The sequence below is a fragment of the Triturus cristatus genome, chromosome 9 (genome assembly GCF_964204655.1).
Source record: "Triturus cristatus chromosome 9, aTriCri1.1, whole genome shotgun sequence".
In the NCBI taxonomy this organism is placed as follows: domain Eukaryota; kingdom Metazoa; phylum Chordata; class Amphibia; order Caudata; family Salamandridae; genus Triturus; species Triturus cristatus.
Genome location: NC_140592.1, coordinates 1,140,135,674 through 1,140,156,573, shown reverse-complemented (window position 1 = coordinate 1,140,156,573; position 20,900 = coordinate 1,140,135,674). Strand labels below are relative to the sequence as shown.

The following is a 20,900-nucleotide window of genomic DNA, read 5'->3' as shown; positions in this document are numbered from 1 at the left end:
TTCCAACTCCTGCCTATTCAGTGAGTATGCAGACCTTACACCCTAGCAGAGTGAGAAAAAGAGGCTCAAGTTAGCATTGTTCCTAGAGAACACTTGAGTTGCTTACTTTTTGCTCTTAATCTCTGTATAATCCAATTCACAAGTACTTACATTTATCAAGGAGGTTTGGTATCCAGTTCTCTCTTGGAGCACACAGACCAGAGATGACAGACAGACCAACCGAAAAGTGTTGCCCTTGGTGCCAATAGTAAATAGCATAAGAATAATTATAGATTCCCTTACAAGAGTACTTTGTTCTGAGAAATATACAAGAAGAAAGAATATACTGGGACACCATGCTCACACAGTTCTTGGACATACCTGCAGAGAAGCCCCCCCCCCTTCCCTTCCCAGAACATATAGCCTCCATGCTGTTCATCTCCTGGAGACTGAGTGGACATTAATGGATATCTGACATAGATCCACCGCCACCCCAGACGTCTACCCCCGTTTTTATGGGACACTCTCACACTACCCCCTTTCTTTCTACCCATTCCCTGGGCACCAATGCTTACAATGAAGTGCTCTGATGACTACCCCCCCAGCCTGACCTCCTCACGCACTCCTGTCCTAATCTCAATCCCTTTGTCTTAACATGAACCCGATGATCCTGCCTGTGCTACCTACCCCTCCCCCGTTATTCTTCTACTCTGAACCTTTCCCCGGTTTCTTGTTCTTCCCTACAAAGAACAGTTAGTTCTCTTCATTTATTTCTTATAGAGTTATTCTGCCTTAGCAGGGCCTTCAAGCTTATCATACTCAATAGGGACATTGGTTCAGGATGCATAACAACAGGGTCACTCTAATACAGCTCCTATTAAGCCACTGCGGCTTCCGTTTGAGTACAAATGCTGTATTTTCGATTATGTTCTCCAGTCTGTGATTTTACTGTTCTGTAATTGCTCCATAATGTTTCACATGTGTGAAAAAACAGCTACAAAGAAGACAGTTGATCGATGTTTGCTCCTTTTTCGATAACTTTGTACCAGCAAGAGATGTAAAGCATAAAACCTCAATAAAAATTATTGGAACAAACAAAAAAATGAAGAAATAATATAATATGAGAGTGCTGTCATTCTAATTTTTCTACATACATTTTACGCTTTGCAAACACAATCTCTCTGCCTAACCCACATCAGTGACTTAAATCTCGTTTGGTTGTGGGTCACATGCTCATCCAGTAGACCACTACAAAAGCATATGTAGGTGAAAAGAGGAATGTTTGCCTCTCAAGTTTGAGCGCAAACTATCAGTGTCTCTTTGAGACCATCCATCTGTTTCAAAGGGGCATTGAGAAAGGTATATTTGGTTTAGTGATGGAGCAAAAGACTTGTCCTGCACTTTTTTTAAGCACAGATGATCTATAGAGCATAGAGATTGTGCTGACACATTCTTAACAACTTACCTAGACCTATACATTAAGATAGTGAAAGTGCAATTTAATTATTTGGGCCATAGGTGTTGTTTTCACCAACTAATGTTTACAGTTGTGTTTCTTCTTGGTTATATTGCACTGGAAAGCAATACAAATATATTTAAAGAAATGTAGTGAAAATATTAGAAGACTAAAAGTCTAGACCTTGGAGAGTATTTCCATGTTTTTCAATATCATTCTAAAAATGTCACCGCATTCTTTCTTTTGTTAAAACAGCTTAATAAATTTGAGCTGAAGGAACGGCTAAGCAGGTTTGTAGCTGAAGATCCCCAGGACCTCCCACTGGAACACAAGGAAGCTTTGAAGCTGAGCACAGAGGCATTCCGGTTATGGGCTGTGGCCGCTGGGTATGGCCAGGCCTGTGATCTCTACAGGTAGATCTGATGCTGTATGGGCAAGCATAAGTGAAAGGATATCTGTTCTTCACTACTGTTGTCACTGAAAACTCCTTGAGCTTGGTTGTAAAACCATTTCTGTATTATGTTAGACAATTAAACACTTCACATAATGTTATTATAGGCTTATAAAATTGCTGGTTTTTGTAGGAATGCAAGGCTTTTTCCTTGTACTTTTTTGTCATTTCTGCCTTTTCCTGCTCTGCCATAGTTCGGCAGGAAAAAAACAAGTTTGTGTTTTTTGTGCTGTGTTATTACTGATTTAGCCCTAACAAAAGCCACTGAACAGCAAGGTTTTCTACTTTATCCGCTATTTTAATTTTATTTGAGTGAAAACCACAAAAAGGACTGTAGCTTTGGTTACTTGTCCTTTTGTGACCAGGGAACCCAAGTAGTTTCCATTGTATATAAACAAAAGGGCTGATTCTGAGCATATGTAATGTAACAGCTGTTATAAATATGCCTAGCAGAGGGCCACCTCTGCCTATATTTTTGGCATTCATCAGAGGATCGATGTGGGCAAACATCTTCTCTGCATGGTTTGAGGACAGTCAACTGAAAGGCTATTTCCTCACTTTATTTTGACTTTTTCAATATTTTCCCAGACCAGTCTCTTCATCCAGTGGCCCAAACATTAGTACACTTATGAACAAGTGTGCTATAATCCTTCTTATCTGTACGCCAGAGGGTTTGTAGGATATTGTCACTCCTCTTGTGCATCTTTAAACTCAGATATTGGAATTGAGGGAGAAGGATTAGGAACAGGAACAGGAAGAGGTGATTGTGAAACACATTTGTGTTGATAATTTGATTTTACTTGCTATGTCTTAAAAATATCACCTTTTGTCATGTTCGGAGAAGCAATTCAGTTCCAGGAAAATCTAACTTTAAAATTAGCGGGCTAAACAATTTAAAATTTATGTTCAGATATGTACTGTGCTACCTTCCTTTATTAGGTCTCGCCTACACATGCGTCGTGTAGGCGACACATATTGTTTACAATTCAGTGAGCTTACAGAATGCCCATAGCATACCATTAGTTGTTTTCATTGTCACTCTCATTTCCAAGCTTCTGATTGCTTAGCTCCTGTAGGCTTTCCTTTCTTTTTTGTGTTAGCTCCTCCCTGGAGCGTGGACCGAGGATGTGCAATGTGCTCTTATACTTTTGACACTGGCATACAGCTTCTTATTTATGTTGCTTTCACCCTAACTGCCGTTTCTATTGGCACTTTAGTTGCTTACACTCACAATTGTTCTACTCTGCCACTCTTCTCTGTACCACTCCTCTATGCCACTCCACTCTAGGCCAATCTATGCCACACCGCTCCACACCACTCTACTCCAATCCACTATACTCCACCCTGTACAACTCTACGCCACTCTACACCATGCTGCTCCACTGTATGTCACATCGATCGACTCCAAAGCCACTCTACTCCACCATGTACAACTCCCCGCCACTCCATTCTATGCCATCTACCCTACTCAACCCTTCGCCACTCTGCTCTTCGCCGCTCAATGCCACTACACTCTGTGCCCCTCCATGCCACTACACTTTACGCCATTACACACCATTCTACTCCATGCTATTCTACTTCACTCTACCCCACTCTATGCTACTCTACGCCACTCTGTCACTCCCCTCTATGCTACTCCATGCCACACCACTCCGCACAATGCCCCTCTATGGCACTTTAGGTTACTCCACTCCACACCATTCTATTCCACTCCTTTCTATACCACTCAGCTCTAGTCCGCTTGACTCCACATGGTGCCACTCTATGCAACTCCACTCTACTTAATGCCACTCCACTTTGCACCACTCTACTCTACCCCTGTTAATGCCACTCTACTCTGCCCCACCATACACTACACTGCACCACTTTATGCCCCTCCACTCTATGCCACTCCACAACACAGTATTCTACTCCACTCTACTCAATACCACTCCACCCTACTCTATGCCACTCCATTCTATGCTGCGCACTCTATGCCAATCTGCTCCACTCTATGCCACTTTACAGAGGGGCACTGTGCACCACTCTATGCCACTCCACGTGACTGTACATCATTCCACTGTATGCCACTCTACTCCACGCCACTTCACTCTATGCCACCCCTCTACGCCACTCCACTTTATACCACTTCACTTTACGCTACTCTACTCTTCACCAATTTACTCCACCCCACCCCACTCTACTCCACACCACTAGGCTCAATGCCATTCCAAGCTACTCCACTCTGTGCTTTCTCACTCTATCCCACTCCATGTCACACAGTGCCACTCCACATCACTGTACCCCACCCAACTCTACTCTACCCCTCTCCATGCCACACAATGCAACTCCGCTCCACGCCACTCTACTCCACTCTACTCTTCACCACTTCACACAGTGCACTTCTCTATGCAACTGTACGCAATCCATTCCGCTTTACATCACTGTACGCCACTTGACTCTATGCCACTCTACTCTACGCCACTATGCTCTTTGCCATGTCACTGTGCCACTCTATGCCACCCCACCACACACTGCCACAATCCATGCCACACAATGCCACTCTATGCCATTCCACACCACTATCCCCCACCCGAATCTACCCCACTCTACTTTCCCCCTCTCCATGCCACACATTGGCACTTAACTCTGCCTCACTCGACTTCGCTCTACATCAATACTCTCCACTCTACTCCACTCTATGCTACTCTAATCTATGCCATTCTAATGTATGCCACTCCACTCAATACCAATTTACTCTACGCAATTCAAAGCTACACCACTCCACTCTTTTTATTTATTTATTTGAAAAGTTTTATAGAGCGCGAACAAGACCCTTACGGTTATCAGAGCGTTGTACAGAAGTGGCAAAAGCAAGAGTAACCAGAACACCATGTTACAGAGTGTGTAGCTGAGTAAGTCATACATTTTGCCAATCTATTCTATGCCTATGCGTCTCTATACCATTCCACTACACTCTGCCACTTCACTCCACACAGTGCCACTCAACTCCACCCTACACCAATCCATTCCACTCTACGTTGCTCTATGCCACTCCACTAAGTGCCACTCAGTGCCACTCCACTCAGTGCCCCCTACTCTACCCCACTCCATGCCATACGATGCCAGTCTACGCCAATCTGCGACTCCACATCACTATACGTGACCTGAGTCTACTCTACCCCACTCAGTGCCACACAATGCAACTCTGTTCCACTCTGTGCCACTCTACTCCAGTCTACCGTACACCACTCCACTCCACACAGTGCCACTCTACACCAATCAATTCCTCTCTGTCACTCTTCGCCACTAGTCTCTACACCACTCTAATCTACGCCACTCTACGACTACCCGCTCTACTTTATCCCACTTCATGTCACACCATGCCACTCTTTGGCACTCCACACCATTATATGCTCCTGACTCTACCTCACTCTACTCTCTCCCGCTCCATGTCACACAGTGCCACTCCATTCTACGCCACTTTTCTTCAGTCTACTCTACACCACTCCACTTAATGCCACTTCACTCTACTCCATGCCTTCCTGCACCATTCTAATCCATGCCACTCCATTCTATGCCAATCTACTTTATGCCATTCAAATTTAAACCACTACACTCTTCACCAATCTACTCTACACCACTCATGTCTATGCCACTCCACGGCATTCCTCTCCACTCTGTGTCACTCCATACCAATCTTTTTCACTCCACATCACTCAACTCAACTCTAGGCCCCTCCACGCACCTCTGTGCCACCCCACCCCACTCTACCCCATTCCATGTCACACATAGCCACTCCGCGCCACTCTATGCAACTCCACGTCACAATACACCACCCAACTCTACTGTACCCCTCTCCATGCCACATAATGCTACTCAAATGCACTCCATGCCACTCTACTCTACTCCACTCTACACCACTCCACTCAATACAGTGCCACTCTACACCAATCCATTCCAGTCTACGTCACTCTATGGCACTCAACTCTACGCCACTCCACTCTGCACCAGTGGAGTGCATATGCACGCATTATTACGCCTAGGGTGGATAAAAAGTATAAACTATCACCATCTGACCCAATTTTTATTAGAGGTCAGCTTCCACCAGATTCATTAGTTTTGTCTAATGCTCATAAAAGAGCAAACTCACAAACCACAGGTGAGGCTCCACCAGCTGACAAGGAGTCAAACCTCATTGATACTTCGGGCAAAAGAATTGCTGCACAATCAGCCAATCATTAGCAGATAGTCAATACACAGGGCTTACTGGCCAGATACGACAGAGCTCACTGGGATGAGATGACGGAATTACGCCAATGTCTCCCTGAGAAGCATAAAAAAAGGGGCCAGGGCTTCGTTCATGAGGGAAAATTAATGTCCGAGTCATGTGAGCTGTAGATCACATGCTGTGCATAGCTCCCCATCTAGTGCTGGGTCCGGATGTTTGCACTTTGTTTTTCTTCGAAGACTTCTTTCCAGTCACAAGGTAGGTGACTCCTCCTTTCGGTGATGCACATGGACATTGACTCCATCTTTAGATTGTTTTTTTCCACCATCAGGTTCGGATGTGTATTGCTTCGGTTCGGGACCGTTTCTTGGACCCCTTCGACGCGCAATCCCCTACCCTCAACGGTATTGTTATTGATCGTGGTTTCCCATTCTTCGCGTATCTTCTCACCTCAAAACAACTTGGATCGGAAAACTCGTGGTGGGCCGTCGGAAACAGAAAAAGCTGGCGATAAACCCAGATACAGAACATATCCATTCCACCCTTCTAAAAAAACGGAAAATAGACCAGCCAGATGATTACCTTATTGCTCTCAAAAGGAAAAGTGTGGGTACTAACCCTTCTCCACCTTACATTCCTCCTCCTTCCCCCACTGATCCCAACCTACTCATCACACCCACAAATTCACCACCACCATCACCTGACCCACAGGATGACGGGGATGGGGCTCAGGATAGGCCACAGGACATTGACCCCCGGGAGGGTTATCACACTGACCCAAACAGGGATAATGACCCTGATCTATATCCGTCCAGACCACGCCACCTGATGAGAACATTGGATATATTGAGCTACTTAACAGAGCTGCTCAATATCACGGGTGGAGCTGCATAAAGAGCCATTGGAAGAGGACTTCCTATTTGAGATCCTCAGTTCCACTCAAAAAGCCACTCATACACTGCCAATGCTTAAAGGGATGTTAAAGCATGCAGATGAAATATTCAAAGATCCTGTGAGGGCAAGAATAATTACTCCTAGAGTGAAGAAAAAGTATAAACCTGCACCTATTGACCCCACTTACATCAAAGGTCAGTTACCCTTAGACTCTCTTGTGGTTTCTAACGCTCGCAAAAGAGCTAACTCACAAACCACAGGTCAGGCCCCTCCTCCTGACAAGGCGTCCAAGCTAATTGATGCCTCAGGCAAAAGAGTAGCTTCCCAAGCGGCCAATCAATGGCGCATTGCTAATACTCAAGCGTTGTTGGCCCGATACGATAGGGCTCATTACGATGAGCTAGAAAAGCATAAGGCCAGGGCTAATGATCTTCTCCAGGAAGGCAAACTCATTACCAATACTTCCATCAGATGTGCCCTAGACGCAGCAGACACTGCAGGTCGTGCAGTAACCACTAGTGTACTACTATGCAGGCATGCTTAGTTGAGAATCTCAGGATTCATGCCTGAGGTGCAAACCTCCATTCTCAAGCAACCGTTTGATAAGGAACAGCTCTTTGGCCCAGCAGTTGATACCTCGCTGGAGAAAATGAAAAAAGCTACGGAGGTCGCAAAGTCCATGGGGGCTTTGCAGTCATCTATAAATAGGGGTTCCTTTCGCTGCTCCTTTTATAGGGGTGGCTCCAAACGTGTATACGCAAAAACTCCCTCCTCGTCAAGAGGCTATTTTAGAGGAGGTTTTAGAGGAAACAACGGTAAGGGAAGAGGCAGAGGCAACTCCAAACCTACTTCCCCTGCAAACAAACTGACTTTCTTCCGTTACCTCCGTCCCCCACCCCCCGATCATTCCACTCCTGTCGGGGATGTCTCTCTCAATTCCTACCTGTCTGGAATTCAATCACCTCAGACAAGTGGGTACTACAAATTATCCAATATGGTTACTGCCTAGAGCTTACAGGCATTCCCCAAATATTCCTTCAAGATCACATACAATGTTACAAGAACATATCATCCTCCTCAGGCAGGAGGTTCTCTCTCTGTGGAAAAACATGTTATAGATCCAGCCCCCTTACAATACCATGGGACCGGGGTATACTCCACGTACTTCTTAATTCCCAAAAAAGACAGTTCTCTCATGCCTATACTAGACCTCAGAGAACTAAATCTATACATTCAGTCGGACCACTTTCACATGGTCTGCTCCAGCAAGTGCTCCCACTACTTCAACAAGGCGACTTTCTATCCACTCTGGACTTAATGGATGCCTATTTCCATATTCCCATACACCCTGCTCATCGCAAATACCTCAGGTTTGTGGTAGAGGGCCAGCATTATCAATTCAAGGTCCTCCCATTCGGAGTAACTACCGCACCCAGGGATTTCACAGAGTGCTTGGTAGCTCATCTAAGAAGACAGCACATTCACGTTTATCCATACCTAGAATACTGGCTCATAAAAGCCAGCTTGCATCAAAGCTGCCTACCCCACACTCAAAAAACAGTACAACTACTCCACGAACTTGGGTTCACCGTAAACCTGACAAAGTCTCATCTACAACTATCCAACATACAGGTGTATCTAGGAGCCACAATAAACACTCAAAAAGCTCTAGCATGTCCCAACCCAGCCAGAATCCACTACATGCAGACTCTCAGTTTCGGCCCCAACACTCATTACCAGCTCAAGTGTTCATGCAGTTACTAGGAATGATGGCTTCTTGCATTCTAATCGTACCTTACGCAAGACTTCAAATGCATCTCCTCCATCAATGCTTAGCACGTCAATGGAACCAAGCTCAAAGTTGGTTAGCAGATCTAATGTTGGTGGACGGCCGCACCCATCGCTCTCTGCAGTGGTGGAATACACAAAACCTTTTAAAAGGGTTGCCCTTTTTCGACCCGGTTCCACAGATAGTACTACAACAGATGCATCGCTCACTGGCTGGGGCGCTCCTCTACAAAAACATACCATTCAGGGCATGTGGACTCTGCAACAAAAGCAGCTCCACATAAACCATCTCGAGCTGCTAGCAATTTTTCTAGCGCTCAAAGTTTTTGAACTTCATCTAGTAGGCAATGCTGTCCTAATTCGTACAGACAACATGACAGCACTGTACTACATACAAAAAAGGGGGAGACACATTCTCTCCAGCTGTCGCAACTAGCTCAGACCATCTGGAAATGAGCTAAAAGTCACAAAATGTATCTCCTTGCAGAACACCTTCCAGGAGTAATGTTCATGACAACAGATCCACAAATGGGAACTGCACCCTCCGGTTCTCCTCCCATTCTTTCAAATGTGGGGCTTCCCAGATATAGATCTGTTCGCCACACACCTAAACGCAAAATGCCCAAACTTTGCATTCCGGTATCCACACCCATTGTCCAAAGGCAATGCACAATGGACAAATTGGTCAAAGATATTTGCCTATGCTTTTCCGCCTCTCCCACTCATTCCATTAGTAGTTCAGATGCTCAGACAACAGTCCTTGACACTAATCCTAGTTGCTCCCACATGTGCCCGTCAACCCTGGTTCACAACCCTGTTGGAGTTATCATTAGTTCCTCACCAAAACTACATCTTACTCCCAATCTTCTCACTCAGAGCCATGGAGACATAAGACATCCAGATCCCAGTCATTTCAACCTTGCGATCTGGCACCTGAAATCTTAGCGTTTGGCTACCTCAATCCTCCACCAGACTGCATAAATATAATCAAATTATCCAGGCGCCCTACCACAAGAGCTTGCTATGCAGCAAAGTGGAAGAGGTTTGTGATATACTTTAATAACAATCAAATCAACCCGCTTGATGCTTCAATACAAAACATCATTTGCTATCTATTATATCTACAGGATAGCAATTTAGCGTACACATCCATACTCTTACATCTTGCTGCAATAGCTGCATATCTTCAGAATAGACAACATTTGTCTCTTTTTAGAGTTCCTGCTAATAAAGCTTTTCTGGAAGGACTTAAAAGAATCATTCCCCCCCATGACTTCCACCTGCACCACTGTGGAATCTGAACATTGTTCTTACCAGACTAATGGGTCCACCTTTTGAGCCATTGCATAGAAGTGAACTGCAATTTCTCACTGGGTCGGTAGCTTTCCTCATAGCTATCAAATCAGTGAGGAGAGTGGGTGAGCTTCAGGCACTAACCATACAAGAACCTTTTTACAAATACACCAAAATAAAGGGGTTCTTCAGGCCAACCCAAATATCCCACCTAAAGTCATTTCTGCCTTTCATATCAACCAATCTGTTGAGGTGCCTGTGTTCTTCTCTCAACCAGATTCTGTGGCAGAACGTGCTCTACACACCTTAGATGTGAGAAGGGCATTACTCTACTACATTGAATGGACAAAACCTTTCCGTAAGACCAAGAAAGCAACTATTTGTTGCTTTTGCTGCACCACTTAAAGGCAATCCTATATCAAAATCAGGAGTTGCACGGTGGATAGTCAAATGCATTCAAACATGCTATATTAAAGCAAAACACACATTAACAATCCCCCCTAGAGCGCACTCCACTCGCAAATTAGGGGCCTCTATGGAATTTTCAGGAAATATACCCATAGATGATATCTGCAAAGCTGCAACATGGTCTACACCACACACATTTGCAAAACACTATTGTGTAGATGGCTTAGCTAGACAGCAAGCTTGGGTGGGCCAAGCAGTTTTACGTACACTATTTCAAACAGCTGCAGCAGCTACAGGTTAGCCACCGCTTTGGGAGATAACTGCTATATAGTCTATGCACAGCATGTGATCTACAGCTCGCATGCCTCGAACGGACAATGCTACTTACCACAGTATACATCTGTTCTTGGCATGTAGAGCTGTAGAGTCACATGCGCCCACCCGCCTCCCCGGGTACCTATACCTGTTGCAGTAATATCTTACTTAGATACAATATACATGGAAATCTCTATTTACTACTCTTACTAATTCCATCATCACTCTCTGTGGCAAAATAATCTAAAGATGGAGTCGATGCCCATGCGTACTATCACCGAAAGGAGGAGTCACCTACCTTGTGACTGAAAAGACTTCTTCGAAGAAAAACAAGGTGCAAACATCCGGACCCAACACTAGATGGCGAGCTATGCACAGCATGTGACACTACAGCTCTACATGCCAAGAACAGATGCATTCTGTGGTAAGTAGCATTTTCGTGCACCTCCTCCATCAGTTGTGCACTAGATGCTACAGACACCGCTGCCAGAGGTATTAATACCAGTGTCCTCCTAAGAAGGCATGCATGGTTACGTATATCTGGTTTTAATCCAGAAGTCCAGCAGACACTACGAAATGCTTCTTTTGATAAATGGCATCTCTTCGGGCCACAAGTGGATGAGGCCTTAGAGAAAATGAAAAAGATACAGAAGTGGCTAAATCAATGGGAGCACTTCAGAAACCCTCCAAAATAGGCTCCTTTCATCGCTCATTTTATAGAGGAGGATCAAAAAACGCATTCACAGAAGCATCCACATCTTCATACAGGACACAAGCTCTATCCTCTCTATCCAGAGGAGTTTACAGGGGCAACTATAGAGGTAACAACGCCAAATTTTGAGGTAAAGGCGCACCAACCCGTACCTCCCCATCTGGAAACAAACAGTGACTCCATAATCATTCCCCCGATCATCCTGCACCTGCCTGGGGTCACTACAGCAATTTCTTCCCATATGGCAATCAATAACATCAGACAAGTGGGTGTTGGAAATTATCCAACACAGTTATTGCCTGGAGCTCACCATCAATCCTGCCAATATTCCATCTCACACCCACAGGCTTTCTCTGGAAAATCAACAGCTGCTCAATCAGGAAGTGCAAGCTTTATTAATCATCGCAGGAAACCATTATCAATTCAAAGACCTTCTTTCGGAGTCACTCCTGCACCCAAAGTATTCACCAAATACTTAGCAGTGATAGCAGCCCATCTAAGAAGGCAACAAATGTATGTCTTCCAATATATAGTTGATTGGCTTATCAAAGCCAACACACACCATCTGTGTCAACAACACACTCAAACTGCCATTAATCTTCTACATCAGCTGGGGTTCAGAATCAATGCTCAAAAATCCCATCTTTAACCCCCACAACTGCAACCATATGTAGGAGCTATGCTCAGCAGTTAAACGGGCGTAGCCTATCCAAATACAGCCAGAACTTAACATTTTCAGACACTGGAACCACAATTTTGACCTAATCAGTATTTAACAGTCAAAACTTTCATGCATCTCCTAGGGATGATGGCCTCATGCATTGTCATAGTGTCTCATGCAAGACTAAACATGCACCCTCTACAGGAATGTTTAGCACAACAGTGAACTCAATCATAGGGTCAACTACATGATCTAGTGTTGGTAGACATCCGCACTCATTACTCTAACAACATCTACTCTGTTGGAGCAGGCCTTGCGGCGTGGTCCTGTTCCCCCTCGCTCAGCTGCACGAGGTCCCATGCACCTCGGGGCTCCTCCATCTTGGATTGCACGTCACCCCACGTGACCACCTCCGTGACCCTGCTCTACCCGGCCTCGGTCCCAGCGAGGCCCGACATCGAGGCACCCACCCCTGGCCCGGGGGATACCACGTGAGCCCTTCCCACTCCCGGCGGAGGGCAGTATCGATGGGACCCCCAACCGTCCTTCCACACCTAGGTGCGACCGCCCCACAGCTCTCTGGGGCCTGGCGCCTCTCCTGCTGGGCGTCTGGCCGCGCCCTACCCGGCCTCTCCGCCCTCCTGGGCGCACGGGTCCGGACATCAAAGGGCTCAAGACCTATATCTGGGGCGACCCGACAACAAGATGTCAGTTGTATCCTGGAGTCGAGAGCCCTGCTGATCGGATCGCGGCTGACCCTACGGAGAAAGGCTCTTCCTGAAACTACCTGCTGAGCCCTGCTGACGACGTCGCGGCTCCATCGTGCTTACAAGACCTTCACGAACCTTTGGGGCCCTGCTGACGCCGTCGCGGCCCGACCTTGTTGCAACAGACCATCAGAGCCCAACTGACCTCGTCGCGGCTCGACCGAAGTGGACCTACCACCGGAGCCCTGCTGACTGTGTCGCGACTCGACCCAAGTGGAACTACCACCCGAGCCCTGCTGACGCCGTGGCGGCTCTCCACGTCCGAGTCGCTCTGAGACCAGCATCCAAGGTCTGGCGCTGAGCCCTCCCGTACCTGGTTGGTACTAAGACTGTCCCGCTACCCTATTCCTTCCAAGACATTGAGACTCTTACTGGATCTCTCGATCCCACTGTACATATTGAACGTGCTCCTTGTTTTATATAAAGAACCAAGATAAGCAACTGATACGGAGTCCTGTGTGGTGGTGTTACTGGGCCCAGTACGATTATAGGAGAAGGACCTCTCCTAGGAGGCTTCTCAGCGACGCTCGGCTATAACTTGGCGGTAGGAAGGTGCCCGGAGTAGTCCCTCCAACTCCCCGGTGGTCCTCCCTCCAACATTTGGTGGCCAGCGACGGGATCCGAGCCAGACGCAATCGTACAAGCAAGTAACGCACCCACTACCTAACCAGACGGAAAAAGAAAAAGGGAACCATGGACGGCCAAGAAGCAACCGTGGCCGCAACCTTCCAGCTGGAAAAGCTGGAAGAATACACCCACAAAGAACTAAAACAATTCTGCAAAGACAAAGGGATCCCAACCACAGGATTGGGCACCAAGGAAGAAATGCAGAAAGCCCTGAAAGCCTGGGCCGAAGCCGAGGCCACTCCACCCCGCACCGAAGGGACCTCGGCCCGGGACGAAAACCTGCCGACCACAACCCCGACAGATGGGGGGGGCAAGGCATCCCTGAAGCCCGCCTATCCCACGAAGAAATACGAGAACGGGAGAGGGTCCGGGCACACGAAATGGACCTCGCACGACTCCGGCTGGACGGTGAGCTCCAGCTAGCGGAGAAGAAAATAGCCCTGGAGCAACTACGGCTGCAAGAGGAAATCGAGGAAAAGAAATGGCATCGGGAGCTCGAAGAGAGACGGCTAACCCTCGAGCACGAGAGGAGCCTCAAAGAACTCGAACTGAAATCCAAGACGGGGGAGACCAGCACCCCCGGGGCCCGGGACGCCCTACCACTGACCGAGCCAAAGGTTCATATCCCAAAGGATGTCGTCAAAGAGTACTACAAGAACGACGACATCCAGCAGTGGTTCCGAGCCTACGAGGTAGCCATGACCTCCCATCGGGTACCCCGGAAGGATTGGGGTGCCGGCCTATGGGGGAGGTTCCTCAGCGAGGGCCGTGATACCCTGCTGCAACTCCCCGACGCAGTGATGACCTCCTACGATCACATGAAGGAAGCCCTACTCACCCGCTACGGACTATCAGCTGAGATGTACCGGCAGCGCTTCCGGGACTGCAAGAAGCTCCCCGGTACCACCTGGGTCGAGTACGTGGACTTCTTCAGCCGGGCTTTTGAAGGGTGGATAAAAGGGAGCAAGGTCACCTCGTACAATGAACTGTTCGACCTCATTGTCTGGGAGCACCTCGCCAACAACTGCTTTGTAGAACTAAGGCAACACCTCCTGGACAGTAAGTTGACCGAGCCCCGGAAGCTCGCCGCCGAAGCAGACCGATGGGTCAACACAAGGGTCCCCCGGAACCCCGTGGGGGACTACCAACGGAGTACCATGGGACCCCCTCGCCAGCGGGGCGGAGGAGGGGGGTCCCACCGCAGCCGAGACTTCCCGGCCGGACCACCCAGAAGCCCGCCACGAGGCCAAGCCGCCAACCACACGTCCCCGACCCTGGGCCGAAGGGGGACCCCCATCGCCCGACCGGGACCTCGATCACCAGTGACCTGCTTCGGCTGCCAGCAGACCGGCCACTATGCGAGCGACCCGGCCTGCCCCGTGAACCGACGAAACGGGACCGCTGGGCCCCCTCCCCGACAAATAGCCGCCGCTGCCCTGGGGGAAGGAGAAGAAGAGGAGGAAAACCGCGAGGACGGGTCCCCCGAGTGGGAACCAGCTGCCATGTCGCTTGTATGCCTGGGCTCCCGAGAAATGGTGCCCCGAGCTGCCACCCCAAGCAACACCCAGAAGTACCAGCAGTGGGTCACCATCAACGGACGACGGGCTGAAGCCCTCCGGGACACTGGGGCTAGCGTGACCGCTGTCCGCTGCCACCTAGTGATCCCCGAACAAATCCTGCCACATGTCCTATGCCCGGTCCGGACCGCGGACAACACCGAAAGCATGTGCCGGATGGCCAGGATCCCCTTCGAGTGGGGAGGAGTGTCCGGCACCCTAAAAGTGACTGTCCGCGACGACGCCCCCGTGGACTGCCTCCTGGGGAATGACCTAGAGAACTCCCCCTGGGCCCAGGTGGAGCGCCGAGAGCATCTGGGGATGCTAGGACTGCCTGAGTGGGCCTGCGGCACCACCCGGTCCATGACCGCCCAACCCGCCGCTGCCGCGGCCACCGACCAGCCTACGGGCCCAGAGCTGGCCCCCTCCTCCGGCACGGAGGAACCCGACGATGAGACCGGGCCGTCCGAACTGTCTCCCGACGAGGCCGCCTCCCTCAGCGAGATCCCCGAGCTGGCTCAGTAGCGCCACGATGGGGGCCCCACCCGCGAACAGTTCCAGCGAGAACAGAAGGCCTGCCCATCCCTCGAGGGGGCCCGACAGCAAGCGGCCGCCCAGGCCTCGGGGGACCCCACGGGAACCCACTGGGTCTATTGGGACAAAGACTTACTATACAGCGAGCAGAAAGTCGCCGAGCTGGGAGCCGGCCGGGTGTTGGTGGTTCCCCTCCGGTTCCGGGAGTTCCTCCTGAACCTGGCACATGACGTGCCTCTCGCCGGACACCTCGGGCGGGACAAGACTTACAGCCGTCTAGTGACCCATTTCTATTGGCCCCGAATGCGGAGAGACGTGGACCACCACTGCCGGTCCTGCCAGACCTGCCAGGCTAGCGGGAAAACTGGGGGTCGAGTTAAATCCCCCCTCCAACCATTTCCAGCCGTCCACACCCCGTTCGAACGAGTGGGGATCGACATCGTGGGGCCCCTCGACCCCCGAACCGCCCTAGGACACCGCTTCATCCTGGTACTGGTCGACCACGCCACCCGATACCCGGAGGCCATCCCACTCCGCACTGTGACAGCTCCAGTGGTGGGCCGGGCCCTGATGGGCATCTTCTCCAGGGTGGGGTTCCCCCGAGAAGTGGTGAGCGACAGGGGTACAAACTTTATTTCAAAGTACATGAAATCCCTCTGGCAACAATGTGGGGTCACCTACAGATTCACTACCCCTTACCACCCCCAGGGGAACGGACTGGTCGAGCGGTTCAACAGGACCCTAAAAGGGATGATCCAGGGTCTGGAAGAGCCCCTGCGGAGGAGGTGGGATGTCCTGCTGCCCTGCCTCCTGTTCGCCTATCGAGAGGTACCGCAGAAATCCCTGGGCTGCGGAACCAGACTCGGAAGTTCCGGGCCCTGGCAGAAGCCAACCTCGAAGCCAGCCAAGAAGACATGAAGCGCTGGTATGACGCGAACGCCTCGACCATCGAGTTCGAGCCAGGCCAGCAAGTCTGGGTCATGTCACCCGTGGACCCCTGCGCCCTGCAGGACAAATGGACCGGGCCCTTCAAGGTGGTTGAGAGGAAGAGCCCCGTCACCTACCTAGTCGACATGGAGTCCCCGAGGAACCCCCTCCGGGTCCTGCACGCCAACCGGCTCAAGCCCCACTTTGCCCGAACTGAACTAAGCCTGCTGCTGGCTACTGATGATGGGGGCGAAAGCGACTCCGAGCCCCTGCCCCACCTCCTGGGGTCCTCGGGCCAAGACGGTTCCTTAGAGGGAGTCCACCTCTCCGACACGCTGACCCCAGAACAGCGCCATGACTGCCGGAGGCTGCTGCAGCCCTTCGCTGCCCTCTTCTCTCTCACGCCCGGGGTGACCCCCTGGTGCGTACACGACGTGGATACCGGGGATAGCCCCCCTGTGCGACATCGAGCCTACAGAGTACCTGACCGAGTCCGGGCCTGCATACAGACCGAGGTCGCCAAGATGCTCGCCCTCGGAGTCATTGAGCCCTCCGACAGCCCGTGGGCCAGCCCGGTGGTCTTGGTGCCGAAGGCCGCCGCCCCCGGTACTTCTCCGGAACTCCGATTTTGTGAAGACTACCGGGGCCTGAACGCAGTCACCAAGACCGACGCCCACCCCCTGCCCCGGGCAGACGAGCTGATCGATCGCTTAGGGGCCGCCCGCTACCTAAGCACCTTTGATCTCACCGCTGGGTACTGGCAGATCAAGCTCACTCCCGGCGCCCAGGAACGATCCGCCTTTTCCACCCCCGATGGGCACTATAACTTTCGGGTGATGCCCTTCGGTATGAAGAACGCCCCAGCGACCTTTCAGAGGCTGGTAAACAAGGTCCTGGCCAGGCTAGAAACCTTCAGCGCGGCCTACCTCGACGACATTGCAGTCTTCAGCGACCATTGAGCCGCGCACTTGGGACACCTCGGCCAAGTCCTGGCCGCTCTCCAAAGGGCCGGGCTCACAATTAAGGCCAGCAAATGCCAGATCGGTCAGGGATCTGTGACCTATCTGGGCCACCAGGTGGGGAGTGGCCAGGTAGCACCCCTCCAGTTGAAGGTCGATGCCATCCAGGCATGGGAGCCCCCCGCAACCCGGACCACTGTCCGGGCCTTCTTAGGCCTCACAGGCTACTACTGGCGATTCATTAAGGATTATGGCAGCATTGTGGGCCCCCTGACGGAGCTCACCTCCAAGAAACAGCCCAAGGTGGTGCACTGGACGCCCCGCTGCCAGACCACTTTTGAAACCCTCAAGGCGGCCATGTGTGCTGCCCCGGTGCTACAGGCCCCTGACTACAGCAAGGAATTTGTGGTGCAGACCGACGCATCCGAGTACGGGGTCGGGGCGGTCCTCTCCCAGATGGACGCCGAGGGCCTCGACCGACCTGTGGCCTTTATCAGCCGCCGACTTCTGCCACGAGAACAGAGGTGGAGCACCATCGAGCAGGAGGCCTTCGCTGTGGTATGGGCTCTCAAAAAGCTCCGGTCCTACCTGTTCGGCACCCACTTTAGGGTCCAGACTGACCACCGGCCCTTGCGGTGGCTCATGCAAATGCGGGGCGAGAACCCCAAACTGTTGCGATGGTCCATCTCGTTGCAAGGGATGGACTTCACCGTGGAACACCGGCCCGGCAACGACCACGCCAATGCTGACGGCCTGTCCCGATTCTTCCGCCTCGGCGAGGAGAACCCCCAAGGAGATGGGTGACTCTCCCTGCCTTCAGCTGGGGGGGGACGCGTGTTGGAGCCGGCCTCGTGGCGTGGTCCTGTTCCCCCTCGCTCAGCTGCACGAGGTCCCATGCACCTCGGGGCTCCTCCATCTTGGATTACACGTCACCCCACGTGACCACCTCCGTGACCCTGCTCTACCCGGCCTCGGTCCCAGCGAGGCCCGACATCGAGGCGCCCACCCCTGGCCCGGGGGATACCACGTGAGCCCTTCCCACTCCCGGCGGAGGGCAGTATCGATGGGACCCCCAACCGTCCTTCCACACCTAGGTGCGACCGCCCCACAGCTCTCTGGGGCCTGGCGCCTCTCCTGCTGGGCGTCTGGCCGCGCCCTACCCGGCCTCTCCGCCCTCCTGGGCGCACGGGTCCGGACATCAAAGGGCTCAAGACCTATATCTGGGGCGACCCGACAACAAGATGTCAGTTGTATCCTGGAGTCGAGAGCCCTGCTGATCGGATCGCGGCTGACCCTACGGAGAAAGACTCTTCCTGAAACTACCTGCTGAGCCCTGCTGACGACGTCGCGGCTCCATCGTGCTTACAAGACCTTCACGAACCTTTGGGGCCCTGCTGACGCCGTCGCGGCCCGACCTTGTTGCAACAGACCATCAGAGCCCAGCTGACCTCGTCGCGGCTCGACCGAAGCGGACCTACCACCGGAGCCCTGCTGACTGTCGCGGCTCTACCCAAGCGGAACTACCACCCGAGCCCTGCTGACGCCGTCGCGGCTCTCCACGTCCGAGTCGCTCTGAGACCAGCATCCAAGGTCTGGCGCTGACACCTCCCGTACCTGGTTGGTACTAAGACTGTCCCGCTACCCTATTCCTTCCAAGACATTGAGACTCTTACTGGATCTCTCGATCCCACTGTACATATTGAACGTGCTCCTTGTTTTATATAAAGAACCAAGATAAGCAACTGATACGGAGTCCTGTGTGGTGGTGTTACTGGGCCTAGTACGATTATAGGAGAAGGACCTCTCCTAGGAGGCCTCTCAGCGACGCTCGGCTATAACTTGGCGGTAGGAAGGTGCCCGGAGTAGTCCCTCCGACTCCCCGGTGGTCCTCCCTCCAACATACTCGTTCAGGGTCTTTGGGACACCAGGTACCAAAATCTCCACATCAACTACCTATAGATTCAAGCGTTTCTACCTCACCTAATAGGCATGGTTGTCCTAGTCTGGATGGACAATATGACAGCCGTGTACTATGTACAAATATAGGGGGGCATACTCTCTACAGCTGTCACGCCTCTCTCAGACCATTTGGTGTTGGGCAATCATCACAAAATCCATCTGTTAGAGGAACTCCTCCCAGGAACAGATAACGACTTTGTGGACCACCTCAGCAGGATGCGACTGCAAGTCCACGAGGTGGAACTCCACCCCAAGTCCTCCTCCCATATTTCCACAAGTGGGTGTTTCCATAAATAGACCTCTATGCAACAGCACACAACGCAAAATGCCCAAACTTCGCCTCCAGATTCCCACACCCTCTATTCAAAAACAATGCCCTATGGATGAATTGGTCAGAAATGTTTGCCTACGCTTTTCCTCCTCTTCCATTTCTGCTTCGAAAGCTGAGGCAGATGTCCCTCATTCTGGTAGCTCTCACATGGGCTCGTCAACCATGGTTCACCACACTACTCGAAATTTCAGTAGTTCCACATGAGAAGCTTCACCTCATCCCAAACCTTCTCACTCAGAACCATGGCGAAATCAGACATTCAAACCCTAAGGAGCTAAACCTAGCAATTCGGCTCCCGAAGTCATACACTTCGGGATATCTAAGCCTGCCAGCAGAATGCATGACCATTCCTAAGGAGGCATGTAAACCTACCACTATAGCTTGCTATGCAGCTAAATGGAAAAGATTTGTTATTTATTGTAATAACTAAAAGATTGATCCACTCAATGCATCTATACAAACCATTATTTGTTACCTCTTGCATTTACATTGCTCAGGCCTTGTTTACACTTCCATGCATCTGCATCTCGTAGCAGTGGCTGCCTATCTTCAAAATATGCTACACTTCTCTTTGTTCAGAGTGCTAGTTATTAAGGCTTTCATGGAAGGCCTTAAAAGAGTGATAACGCTAAGGGTCTAACTTGCACCTGTGTAGAATCTTAATATTGTTTTAACACGACTTATGGGTGCACCCTTTGAACCATTACACAATTGCCCCCTCCAGGATCTTTATTGGAAGGTTGCTTTCTTAATTGCTATCAACTCATTAAGGCATGTCGGTGAGCGTCAAGCACTCATTTTAGAAAAACCTTTCTTCCAGCTTCATAGGGATAGGGTGGTTCTTCCTACCCATCCAAAATTCCTTCCAAAGGTAGTATCCCCTTTCCACATTAACCAATCTGTTGAGCTACCTGTTTTCTTTCCTCAACCAGATTCTATAGCAGAAAGAACTCTTCATAGACGTTAAAAGTGCATCAATGTATTATATTGACCGAACAAAAGATTTTCGCAAAACAAAAAAACGTTTTGTTGCGTTTGCTTCCCCTCATAAAGAGAAACCCATTTCAATAGCA

The 20,900-nt window shown here is 50.5% G+C and overlaps 1 protein-coding gene across 1 annotated transcript in view; it reads left to right on the top strand.

Moving 5' to 3' along the window:
• RPAP1 (RNA polymerase II associated protein 1) overlaps nucleotides 1–20,900 on the top strand; it is a 315,008-nt gene that overhangs the window by 212,690 nt on the left and 81,418 nt on the right. The window contains exon 15 of the mRNA XM_085627070.1: nucleotides 1,691–1,848. Coding sequence (XP_085483196.1) covers nucleotides 1,691–1,848 — 158 coding nt within the window. The remainder of the gene's footprint in view (nucleotides 1–1,690; nucleotides 1,849–20,900) is intronic.